Source organism: Lepidothrix coronata, unplaced genomic scaffold, assembly GCF_001604755.1.
Source record: "Lepidothrix coronata isolate B3197 unplaced genomic scaffold, Lepidothrix_coronata-1.0 Scaffold91, whole genome shotgun sequence".
Classification (NCBI taxonomy): domain Eukaryota; kingdom Metazoa; phylum Chordata; class Aves; order Passeriformes; family Pipridae; genus Lepidothrix; species Lepidothrix coronata.
Window position 1 is genome coordinate 3,055,342 of NW_016690271.1, and position 12,971 is coordinate 3,068,312.

The following is a 12,971-nucleotide window of genomic DNA, read 5'->3' on the forward strand; positions in this document are numbered from 1 at the left end:
CTGCGCACGGCCCTGTGCCGGCCCAGGGCTGCGCACGGCCCCGCGCCCCGCGCGCGGCATTGTGGGACACGCCCCGCGCTTGGCGCCAAGAGCCCCCGCCGCCCTGCGCGGAGCATTGTGGGACGCGCCCTCCCCGGCCGGGCCTCGATGGCGCGGGCGCCGCACCGGACGTGACGTCACGCGCCCCACAGCCGTAAAAGCCGCGGTCGGGGGACAGACTCTCCCCCCGCCGCCAGCACCGGAGGCTCTCCGCGGCAGAACCGAGCTCGCCGCACCCTCGCGTCCCACAGCTGCGCCGCCTGCACGGGTTCGCCTTCTCCGGAGCGGCAAAAACGGGAGGGACTATTTTGAGACGGCGCCGCGCATGCGCAGAGCGGAGTCGGTGAGGGCGCGGCGGAAGACGCGTGCCGCCGCTGGCTTGCCGTGAGCGCGGGAGGTGCTGCGGCCGGTGGTGCGTCCCGGGCTGAGATCGGTGCGCGCAGAGGCAGCGCGAGCGGAGCCGCGGGCGCCATTTTGGAGCGGCGGTCGGGGGAGGCGGCGACAGCTCCGACAGCCCAGCCCGGCCCCGCCACCGCCACCCCGCACCGCCCCGCGCCGCCGCAAACATTGCCGACCTCGCCATGTCCGGCGGCGGCGTCATCCGCGGCCCGGCCGGCAACAACGACTGCCGCATCTACGTGGGGAACCTGCCCCCCGACATCCGCACCAAGGACATCGAGGACGTGTTCTACAAGTACGGCGCTATCCGCGACATCGACCTCAAGAACCGCCGCGGAGGCCCGCCCTTCGCCTTCGTCGAGTTTGAGGACCCCAGGTGAGACCGCCGCGGGCGCTGCCCCGGGGCCGCCGGGAGCCCGCCGGGGCCGCGGCCTGGGCCGGGGGGCGGCGGGCGGGGAGGGGCGGGCGGGCAGCGCGAACAAAGGCGGGGGTGCGGCGGCCGCGCTCACCGCCCGCCCCGTGCCGCCCGCAGGGACGCGGAGGACGCCGTCTACGGGCGGGACGGCTACGACTACGATGGGTATCGCCTCCGCGTGGAGTTCCCCCGGAGCGGCCGCGGCACCGGCAGAGGCGGCGGCGGCGGCGGAGGGGGAGGAGCCCCCAGGGGCAGGTACGGCCCCCCGTCCCGGCGCTCGGAGTACAGAGTGATCGTCTCGGGTGAGTCATTGCTCTCTCTCTCAGCCCGAGTGCTCTCCCCCGGGGTCCTGCAGGCGTGGCGATGCTGCTGCGAGCTGTTCCTTAAAAAGCATCGCTGCGTGCGGTTTGGGAGGGCAGGAATGGTGTCCCCTCGGTGCTCCTCCGGTACAGTCCCTCCCCTTTGCTACTCCCTGCTGCTGCTGTACGTACCGGGGGTGAGGCTTATAATCTGGTTTTAAAGTAATTTCTTGCTTTTTTCATAGGGCTGCCTCCAAGTGGAAGTTGGCAGGATTTAAAGGATCACATGCGTGAAGCAGGTGATGTATGTTATGCTGATGTTTTCCGAGATGGCACTGGTGTCGTGGAGTTTGTGCGGAAGGAAGACATGACCTACGCTGTGCGAAAGCTGGATAACACTAAATTTAGATCGCACGAGGTAGGTATCACACTTACTTTCTTTGGCCAGAATTGGATACAAGGGGCTTAACAGTAGGACTGGAAGGTAAGGAACGCGTGGTGTTCACTGTTTGGTGACAAAGCAACTAAATAAGTGTGTGGTGAGGCTGGAGACAGACGTGTGAGCTGTGCTGTCTGTGCCGGCCGTAGTAGCACTGTCTGCAGTCTGTCAGCATGCCTGAAACATGGCCCTGAAGCCTCGACGTTTCAATGGAAAGTTCTGTCTGTCCAATAGGGAGAAACTGCCTACATCCGTGTTAAAGTTGATGGCCCAAGAAGCCCAAGCTATGGAAGATCTCGGTCCCGCAGCCGTAGTCGTAGCAGGAGCCGTAGTCGAAGCAACAGCAGAAGCCGCAGTTATTCCCCAAGAAGAAGCAGAGGATCTCCACGCTACTCTCCCCGCCACAGCAGATCCCGATCTCGTACATAAACATCACTAGCTCTGATCTTTTTGTAGAACCCATGTTGTACACAGTTTTCTTTACTTAGTACAGTCTTTCATTATTTTTTTTTTTTTAAATTCCAACTGTTTTACTCGAATTGGCTGAATTGTTGAATTGCATTCTTGTGTAAAATCCCTAGTGAGTATTTGCTCCTCGACACCAACATTCCCCTCCTGTCTTTGGTAAATTGTATTTTAATTGCTGTCAGTCAGGATTGTTCCGGTTTAGTTCTAGTTCAATACCAACATTCTTGGAGCTGTGGTATTGCTGTGTAAATGTCTCAGTGTTCCACTGTGGTCGAGACGAGCTGGGGATGTTGGGATGTTTGTGGCTAACTTGTCTCTTCTGGGGGATCTTACATTTTTATCTTGCCTTTTCGTGTGTCTTTCTGTAGACATATCTGAAGAGATGGATTAAGAATGCTTTGGATTAAAGGATTGTGGAGCACATGTCAATCATTTTAGGATTGTCAAAAGGAGGATTGAGGAGGATCAGATCAATAATGGAGGCAATGGTATGACTCCAAGTGCTATTGTCACAGATGAACTTGGCAGTATTGACCTTATACTGAGAGACAGGGGAATTGAGGCCGAGCACATACGTGTCCCCACGTGTCGCTTCAGGCATGTTCTCGTGACCGCAGGCCGCGACTGCTCTTCTCTTTTAAAACTTCTCTTCTTGGGGGGGCAATTGTGGCCAAATCCCTGCTTTTGTAATTCTGTATTCCATTCTAGTTTTTTAAAGGAGTAACCGGGGCCGGGGGGGAGTATTGGTTTATTTGTCCCACAGCGTTTGGTTACAAGTGTCCATGTCCGTAGTATCCGTACACTTGTAGTAGAACTTGCAATCAGAGTATAATATCAATACTGCTAAAATCTGCATGTCCTCTGTGTGACTGATACAGCGTGGCTGTTGCATTTTTATAAGTACCAGAATGAAAGAAAAAAAAAAATAGCAAACCTAGTGGGGAATAATTTAAGTGTCAGCCCTACCCCCTTAGACTAATTCACGATTGACTCACAATCCGTGTGAAAACACCGATTGTTAACGTTCCCTCCAGCTGGGAGTGCAGCTGTAGTCCAGCCATTCCATAGTAGGTGGATAGACCGAGCAGTTAAAACTTCTCCAGTTTAATAAAACCATTTTTTACAACCACAAAACCTCGTAGCCCACCAATGCGCTGAGTATATTGGCATTTCCAGTTGACATATTGTGAATATTTACAATGTTTCCTCCAAATAGTAATTAACGTTTCTAAAAGAATTATCTGAGCATCACCATTGGAAAGTTTGTTTTGGGGAATTGATAGTTATTACTGTACATCTGAATTAATTGATGGCAAACATAACTGATCATTCCCCAGAATCCTATTTTTTCATTACAGTATCTAACTTTTTGCCTCCTCTTTTTTGGTTTTGCTGGTTATAAAGGTTTGGATTGGAGAGGGCTCACTGGATCCCAATCCTTGGAGCTGGATCATTGGATTCAAATCATAATGTGGATAGGATAGGGAGGCTGAATTACAAGGATTCATGGAGCGGGATCAAATTACCAGGAACATAGGAGTGGATTCCTGCCCCAACCAAACCGCATTCGTGTGGATTTTTTTTATTCAACTCAATTGGCTATTCCAAAGATATTCTTTTTCCTATTTTTGACGATTGGAGCCCTTAAGATGCACGATGGAGTTTTGCATTTTTTTGGTAAAAGGAGCAAAGCGAGGACCTGGAGAGGTACGCTGGAGCAATCTCCTTGGAAGGATTCAGCACGAGTAGATGGTAAACCTTAAAGGGGAAAAAGGGGGGTTTGTTTAAAAAAAAAAAAAAGTAAATAAGTCACTTCTCTAAATTTAAAGACCAAAATTGGAGTTTAAAGATGACGTAGGTTTCAATTGGCCATTGCTTTTTTTTTCTTTGACAAATAAATTTTTACAAAAGCACGCCTGGTGTCATCGTTGGTCGCGGAGTCTCGTCCTCGCCCACCCGCCCTCACTTCGGGAATCCAGAGGTCCCAGACAAAGGGCTTTTGTGTGGAACAGAGCCGGAGTGTTCCACAGGAAGCGCCCATGTTTGAGCTTCTCCTCAGTAAAGGATCAGTTCCCTGGGAAATGAGTGGAATTTAGTGTATGGGGAGGGGAAAAGGAGGAATTCTCACTGCTTTAAAGGAGGAGGTGTTAATGTGAATGTTAATAAGGCTGGGAGATCACATGGGGAAAATGGGAGATTCGTGGGCTTGGCACTGCTCCCACTGTGCTCCCGAGGATAAATTGGGATAGAACTGGTCTGTGTGGCCCTTCTGGTGTGGGTGGATGAGGCAGGGAGCAGGAGCTGAGGAAGGGTGGTTATGTAGGAGCTGGGATAGTGGTGTAATCACGGAGCTGTGGGCACAGGGAATCGCACCCCTGTGGTGTACGTGGCCAGGCTGGATATGGCACCATCCCCAGGAGGAAGGTGGATGCCCAAAGGAGTCTGTGGCCCTGTGGGAAGGTGGGTGACTCTTGTCGGAGAAGCTTCTTAGGATGTAGGAAACCAGGGAGTGGAGTGGGCTGCACAGGTATGGGCTGGTGACACAAGGGCTCTGGGAACAGAATTGATCTGTTCCATCACCTGCGCTGAAGAAAGGTTAAACAGCAGTTTTAAAACAAAGGTTCTGGGTGTGCTCAAGGAAGCAAAACCTTTTGTTTCACAAGAAGAGACCTGAAGAGTTTGGTTTGCCAGGACTGGAGCTTGGGAAGAAAGTGACCCCTGGGAAAGGAGGAGTGAAGGATCCCGACAGACAAAGGGGTCACAGTCTTGAAACAGGAGGGTCAGGTCTGACCCAGAGTCCAAGCAGAGCTTGTGCTTCTATGCAGGTTCATGAGGAGCTTGTTAACACATGGAGCACCAGCTTCAGGAGTGGTTCAGCTGATTATGAGACACGGAATTCCCTGTGCAAGGTGTGTGTTGGAGGTGCGGGAAGGCTGTAACATGGAATTCCCTGTGCAAGGTGTGTGTTGGAGGTGCAGGAAGGCTGTAACACAGAATTCCCTGTGCAAGGTGTGTGTTGGAGGTGCAGGAAGGCTGCAGTGTGTTGAGCCCAGTCCTGGTGCTGGAGAGCCGGCGGGTGTGGGATGTGCTCCAGCTCTCACTGTGTGGATCAGCTACTGGAGCGGGAAATACCTGAGGGCTGTTTGCTTCCGAGATTATGTCAGTGGTTTGGATCAGCCCGTGGAAAGGCTGATCCTCCCTGGGGGGACACGGGAGGGCACTGACTCAGAGGAGGAGGAGGTCACACAACGTTCCTCGGTGCTGGGATTTGTGGAGCATGTCACCTTCCTGCAAGGCGCGTTTCCGTTTCACCTGGAAAACAGAAGGGAAAGGAGCATTGATGAGTTCCCTCTCTCATTTTGGGGTTCCCCTCTGAGGGGAGAGCTCGGTTGGCTGTGGGTCCTCGGGGTTCCTGCAGCTGCACGCTGCCCCAGCATCACCCACTCGCTCTGTTCTCTGTGTCCCAGCTGTGGGGTTTGTAAAGCACGTTGAGATGCCATAATAAACCTGTTCCCAGTGTGGAGCTCTGGTTCGTTTCATCTCTTTTCCTGTGAAATTGTTTCTGTCATCATGCTGTGAGCAGCCAGACAGGCAGTGGTGGAGCAGGAAAGCCATGGGGTGAAGCAAGACTTTCCCCAAGTGCCCCATGTTTTAATTTTGGGTTCTGATCCAGTGTGTTTCACCGTCCTCGGGGGGATCACCGTGTCCTCTGATTGACATAAAATAGAGGAATTAAATTAATGTCTCAGGAATGTGCTATAAACCGGGTTTGACAGCGCTAGAAAAAGTTAACTGGAGGAGGCTGTGCCTCCTGACACACTCTCAGTTTTTAATTACACCACGTTACGAGTTCATTAACGACGTGACGGAGATGGTGAGGAGTCAGCGGGTGCTGGGAGCAGCACTCCTGCCTGGCACAGCCCAGGGAACCCGGTGCCATCTCTTCCCCCCTTTGGCTTCTTGGACTGTGGATGAAAATGAACCTGAGTCAGCACCCACTTGCCTTCCCTCGCGGGGAATCTGCTTCCAGAGCTGCATCCACTCGCCCAGCCGGGGCTGTTGGGTAAAACTTCCATTTATTTTAATATCCCAGTGCATTAGTGGGAGCAGGCTCCCTGCAGGCAGCCAGGCAGCCCGTGGTGGCTGCTGTGCCAGCACATCTTCTGGGAGCATGTTTCCTAGGATTTTAACAGATGCAAACCAAGGCACCAAGTGTCTTCTTTTATGAATGTGTTCTTCCCAAAATGCAATGTTTTGAGAGTCTGTACTGTCTGAAGATGGAAAGGGGTGGGAATTAGAGGTTGGAATTACCTTTGCTAGAGCAGAGGGGACAACCAAATGTAACCTCCTCTCCTAAATAATTCTTCCATCCCAAGGCCAGGGGTGTTTCTGCTGCACACCCCAGTGCAGCGAGCAGGCAGCATTCCCTCCCCGCTGGAGCAGCCCTGCCATTCCAGCAGGGAATCTGCCTGTTCCGACGCTCCTGCGCTTCCGATAGTGCCGCTTTGTTGGTACAACTGAGGGCGATTGTGCCCCCGGGGCTGTGTGGCCCCTCTGTGCTGCCCTGGGCCGCGCAGCTGCCCGGCCAGCCCGGCCCATACTGCCTTCATTGTGCAAACACTTGGGGAAGCACCGCGGAGAGGGAGGGAATCTCTCCTCCTTAATTGCACATCGTCCTGATAGCCCTGTACTTAATATACCCAACATTAGGCTGAAATAGAAACGGTTAGAAAACTTGTGGTTTCTCCTAGAAACCGCAGTTCGGGGGTTTTTTTGTTGTTTGTTTGAGGTCTTTTTTTTTTTTGAACAGAAACTTCTGCTTTGGAACAGGGGATTCATTCATTGATCTGTGCGTGCTGGTTGTGCTGCGAGGTTTCTTGCTTCTGATAACAGCAGGGTTTTAACTGTGCAGCAAAATGGGACTCATTTCTAGACTGGCTAAAAACAGCCCCAGCTTTGGCGAGAGTCCCCCGTGCCAAGTGCAGGATGATCCTCGCTGCACCTGCGCAGGGAAGAGCAGTTTATCTGGAATTGCACTTGGAGCTGTTTCAAAGGGAAAGCTGAATTATTTGGAAAAATCAAGATTCCAGGAAGTTCCCTGTTTAATAAATGTTCCCTAAAATCCCTCTCCCGCGTGCCTGAAGGAGAGTCAGACTGATGTACCACCCGCACTGCGCGTTCCTCGTAGCACTTTGTCCTGCCCGGCTGAGCAGCGGGATGGGATGGGCACAGAGCCTGGCAGAGTCATGGGACAGGACGGGCATGGAGCCTGACGGAGCTGCGGGATGGGCACAGAGCCCAGCAGAGCCATGGGATGGGCCTGGAGCTGTGGGATGGTCATGGAGCTCAGCAGAGCCGCAGGATGGGCACAGAGCCCAGCAGAGCCATGGGATGGGATGGCAGAGCTGCGGGGTGGGATGGAGACAGAGCTTAGCAGAGCTGCAGGATGGGCATGGAGCCCAGCAAAGGCATGGGATGGGCCTGGAGCCTGGCAGAGCCATAGGATGGACATGGAGCCTGGCAGAACTGCAGGCCGGACCGGCACAGAGCCCAGCGAGGTGAGGGAATGCCAGGAGAGGCTGAAGCCCTCACCTCGCTCCTGGGTGCTGAGGCTCAGCTCTGCTCGTCCCCTCCCACCGGGCGGGCTGGCTGTATGTGCCAGTTGCAGGGCCATTAACATAATTTTATGCACTAATTTGTGTAATCATTAAAGAGTCGAGCAGGGCATTGTTCGCATGAGTAATTACCTCTGTATTCTAATAGCTCTAATTCATCCCTTAAGTGAGTTTCGTGTTTCGGTGACTCAGCCGCGATTCACGCTCCGGGTCTGGTATTTTTTTCGAAAGCCCCGTTTCTCGCCCTCTGCGCAGCCGGTGACGAGCCGGGTCCCCACGAGCCCCGAGCAGGCGGATGCCGAGCCGGGAAGGGCTGCCGGCGTGGACCCGGGGCTGCGGCGCTGCCCGGCTCCCGCGGGGTGTTGGACTGGCTGGGATGCTGCGGGGAGCAGCTGCCAGCGGAAATTTAAACATGAAGAACTTGGCAGTTTGCTGAACTCCGGGTGTTTTCCTCCCCGACAAAGGGCAGGGCTCTATTTTTCTGCTTATTTTTGATACTGGTTAAAACACGGGGAGAAAATTCCTCTGTGCAGCTCCGTGCTGGATTTGACTCTGAATCCATTGATTCTCCATCCTCACACGTGCCTGCCTTTACAGTACACGGGGTGCAGGCAGGGGGGAGGCAGGGGGAGCATCATTCCCTGCCTGATTTGCAGCATGATACAGGATGTTTTCCCGATGGCACCGAAATTAATTTGAGGCAGAGCTGCCTGGTACCACCAAAGGCTTTGTTACCCCCTTGGAAACATGGAGGAAAGTTGGTTCCTTGGCTGGTGAGAGCAGGGATGCTCTGCCCGAGGCTCCTGCCAGTGCTGGATGTTCATCCCTGTGGGATCAGCTGAGCGATGCAGATGAATGCACAAACATTGATTATTTTGGAGACAATCCATAGCTGCCAAATGAGATTAAACAACACCCAGGTCCCAGAAAAAAATAAAAGTAAATAGCAAAGAATAAAGAAAATGGGGCACGGTGTTGGCGAAAGGTCCTGGGGGACCATCTAGCTGGGTATTAATCCCTGCCAACCCCATCCCTGAAGGATTTCGGAGCTCTTCGCTGCTATTAATCGCAGCAGCCCTGCAGGGAAGGTAATGCAGCATTATCCGTGTTTTCCAGCTGTGGCTGGGGAGGAGGGAGCAGCCGGCTGGGCCGAGCTTTGCCGTGTGTCAGTGAAAGATCAGGGATTAGCGTTAGGATTTCCTCGCTGGCTCGGCTGCTCTAATTCAGTGGCCGTGTTTTTCCCTAAATGCACTGACCTTATGTGCCTGCTGCTGTACATCCCGTGCCCGGGAGAAGCCGGGGCAGATGGTGGGAAGGGGAGCAAGGCAGGAGCGGATGTTTCTCCACAGTCCTCGGCCCCACAGGAATTATTACTAAAAATGGTCACTGGTGATTAACCAGAGCAGCACGCTGCTAAGTAATTGGTACAGGCTCTGGCTAGGGAAGTTTTTAAATCAAACTGGGAATGTTTTCCTGGAGAGCAGCAGTTGCTCAAAGGTGAAGTGCTGAAGGCAGTGCAGGGCATGGGGTGAGTAGGGGGCCATGAGCACCTGCCAGGAGGGCTCTGAAACATCCTGTATGAGACTGAAGATGCTGTGTATCTGCAAGTCTCTGTGCAAATCGTGTGTAAATCTTATGTAAATCATATGGACACAGAAAAGCTGTGGCTGCCCCATCCCTGGGAGTGTTCAGGGTTGGACGGGGCTTGGAACAACCTGGTCTAGTGGGAGTTGTCCCTGCCCCTGGCAAGGGGTGGAACTGGGTGAGCTTTAAAGTCCCTCCCAACCCAAACCATTGTGGGATTCTATGCTCTGATATTCAGTGTGGGGAATCCACACCATGTGGCATCAGTGCCCGGCCCCGTGCACCCCTCAGCTGCCCCGGGGAGCCCCCCACGTGTGCTCTGCTGTGGCAGCAGCGACGAGCAGCCCCAGTTCTGGGGCACAGGCAGCAATTCTGCTCATTGCTGAGGACGGTGACAGCACCAGCAGCATCCCCATGGCCGGCGTGGCCACCGGGAGAGCGGCTCTTCCGCCCCACAGGGGCACAGCTGACAGCGGCTGTTTTGTGGGAAAAACCTTGTGACGGAGTTCACTTAAAATAACAACAAAAGGCCGCCGGGTGCTGGTGGCTCGTGGCAGCTCCGGCGCTCAAGGTGCCAAGCAGAGATTAGCCCAGGCACGGCTGAGGACAAGGAGGTGGGAAGAGATAAGGGCACTTTCCCGGGCGCTGCCGGGCGGACGCGGGGCTAAACATAGTCCTGCTCCCGCTGCTCCTGCCCGGCCGGAAGCTCCGAGCGGCTCCCGCGTGGCCCTGGCGTGTGCTGGGCCCAGAGGGAGCGTCGGAGCCGCGGAGGAACAGAGCCAGCCCTCGGGGAAAGTGAAGCTCAGGCTGCAGGAAAGCGGGAATCCGTCTGCTGCGGCACCCTGGGGAGAGGAGACCAACGGATTCACAGGGATGGCAAAGATCAGGGAGGATGATGAAATCCCAGGGAGGCAGGAAGGGTTTCCCATGGCAGGTGTGGCAGCGTGGCCAAGCGGGGACAGTGGGTGCGGGAGGTGCAGCGGGGAAGGAAGAGCTCAGGAGAACAGCAGGGAAGGGAGTGACCACTGCAGGGCAGTTTGCCATGGGAATGCTTTCACCAGGGAATGCTTGAGGCATGGAGTAACCATCACGCTTTTCCTGCCTGGCGGGAGCGTGGGCATCGCCTGGCTCTTGAGGAGCCCTGGGACAGGGAGGGTGTGGTGGGAGCTGACACTGGATCCACACAGACTCAGAGGTCTCCCTGCTGCCACAACAACATGTGTGGCCCTGGCACCATGACTACACTGCCCTGGGCATCACACTGGCTTTTCCAGCTTCCCTCCCTCCTTATCTACCCCTGCAGTGACGCACCTCAAAGTTTGGTGCTGAACCCCTGGACACAGAGCACGGGGCAGAGCTCAGCCATCCCTGCCAGTCCCGCTACCAAGACTCCTGCCTTTGAGCAGCTCCTCGCTGCTTCCCCACTGGTTCCCGTCCTGCCTCCCTCAGTGATTCAGCCGAGCTGGCTGGTAATTTCCTGCATCCTATTTTCCTCTTTTGAAAAGTGGAGCGATCTTTCAGATGCACCAGTTACGATCCGGTGCCCTTGGCAGCGGCAGCGCTGACAGGGCATGGGCAGGGCATCACTGCCACCCCCGAGGCTGGGGGAGACCATGACTGTGGGCAGTTATCTGGCAAGAGCTTTCCTTTTCCCTTTCTTTTTCACTTTCCCTTTGCCTTTTCCTTTCTCTCTCCCTTTGTGTTTCCATTTCCCTTTCCCTCTGCCTGGTGAATGTCTGTCCTCACAGCACCTTCCACCTTCGTTTTGCTGCAGGTCAGGGATGCTCTTTGGAGGATGCTGGATCATCCCGTGGCTGATCCTTGCAGTGGGCACACACTCTGCTTTCACACCTGCTTCCCACAGATGTATTTTACTGTCTCTTTTTAGTGTGCCTGATCAGTTTGAGAGGGAATCAAGGCTGCAAACAGAGAAACTAGAGAAGATACAAACTTGGGAAGCAGCTGAAGAGAAACTGCCTGCAGGGAGCACATTCTCAGTACCAGCAGCACAGCTTGTTTACACACTCGGGGCTTTCCAGCCCCACGGAGCTGTGAAATTCAAAGCCCGCCACGTCGCTCAGGGAGCAGAGCACAAGCAGAAAGGGGCTTCTCTAAAGCTGAAATATTTGACAACAGTTTCTATTCTTAGCAATGCAAGCACACACTTGCCCAGAGGAATTGGAGCACGGCGTGTCAGCAGGGGCCGGGGGACGTGGCTTGGAGGTCCCGGGCAAAGAGGGTGCGTGGGTGCACACACACTGTGGGCAGCCTCTCATCCACTCTACACCCAGGGGAGATGCACAGAGAGCAGCAAAGCAAATAAGGATTTTATTGCTTATGTGCCAGTGCAGGTCCTAACGCACGGGGGGCTGCTACAAGGATCATGGGATAAGATGGGTAGAGTTAAATGCATTCCATTCCAGAGGAGATCTGCATCCCACCCCAGAGGAGATCTGTATCCCCCTGCCCTAGCCCTGCATCCCATCCTGGAGGGGATCTGCATCCCTTGCCCTGCCCCACATCCCATCCCAGCAGGCAGGACAGCTCATGGCACGTGTGCAAATAGGCACCTTCTAAGCTATTCCATGGCTGAGCACAGTGGAGGAAGCAGCTCCTCTGTTCGAGTCACCCTGCCAGGGGGGTTTGTCGAGTGCACGACAGGTATTGGTTCTCCTGGAGGTGATGTCCCCAGGAGCCGTGTGCTGGGTGGCAGGAGGGACACGATCAGCCGGGCTCTGTGGGGGTTTCGGAGGTGCCAGCACTGGGCACAGCGTGGCTGTGACACCGAGGGGCAGCCCCAGTGCTGGCCTGTCCCTGGGAGGCTCCCCACAACCAGCCTCGGCTCTGGCACTGGCAGCAGGGGACACCCAGCAGCCCCACGCGCTGAGGAAGGAAGGACGGAGGGAAGATTTGTGTTTGAAAAGGCAGAAAAGCGCAGCCTCGGGACGGTGGTAAATGGGCCACCCGGTTCCCTGTGCCCTAGAAATTCCCTGTGCGTGCTCTCGCCGCGGTGCCGGCGCAGCGGGGTGGCTGCTGATGCTATCGCTGTCCCAGCTCGATGACTAAGGGAGCTGGAAGGTATAAATTAAATAACACAACACTTCAAGCCACCTGTTATGTGGGTTTGTCCTAAGCAGCGCTGCTTTAATTAAGACGGAGAGTTTACAAATCTAACCTTTGTTTATTCTGCTTTGGGGCATATATAATGTAAATATGTGTTTTCAAACACTGTGGCTTTTTAGATTTCCAGTTATAATTCTGGGTAAAGGAAAGTTCGTCAGGTTTGGCATAGACTTGCCCTTTCTAAATAGAGCTCCCGCGAGCTCCTTCCCCCGGGGGACTCTCTCAGCACCTCAGCTCGTTCTGCTCCCAACCCAGCTCTGTTTTCGGCTGCAGGATGAGGGGCTGGGAGGGTTCAGCCGGGCACTCCCAAGAGGGAAGTGGGCTCCAACTCCATTTCCCTCTTCTCTGGCTCAGCTTTGAGTCTTACAGGTTTTGTTCCTGTATCCCCTCTTGGTTCTTTAGTTGTGGAAACAAGAACACAGAGTTTAGCCAGCTACGTGCTCGTCGGGATTTCTCCGATGAGTCAGTGATACGCTTGGGTAGCTTTCTTAGCCTTTAATTGAAGTGAGTGTGAGCCCTTAACAAAGAGCTCTCCCAAGTCTTCCTTAATAAGCGTTAACAAAAATAACTGAGCCACCAGGAGGAAAATA

The 12,971-nt window shown here is 54.4% G+C and overlaps 1 protein-coding gene across 2 annotated transcripts; it reads left to right on the top strand.

The window, feature by feature from the left end:
- The first annotated feature begins 463 nt into the window (after window positions 1-463).
- On the top strand, window positions 464-3,969 carry SRSF1 (serine and arginine rich splicing factor 1). 2 transcript variants are annotated; one of them, XR_001875925.1, is made up of 4 exons: window positions 464-814; window positions 971-1,155; window positions 1,398-2,547; window positions 3,464-3,969. XR_001875925.1 is itself a non-coding variant. In XM_017821680.1 (4 exons), exons 1-4 carry the CDS (start codon window positions 621-623, stop codon window positions 2,018-2,020), a joined length of 747 nt encoding a protein of 248 aa, XP_017677169.1. In that variant the 5' UTR covers window positions 464-620; the 3' UTR covers window positions 2,021-3,901. The 2 variants fall into 2 exon arrangements, 1 of the variants encoding a protein (XP_017677169.1); XM_017821680.1 differs by having other exon boundaries at window positions 1,398-1,570; window positions 1,826-3,901.
- The last annotated feature ends 9,002 nt before the right edge of the window (window positions 3,970-12,971 follow it).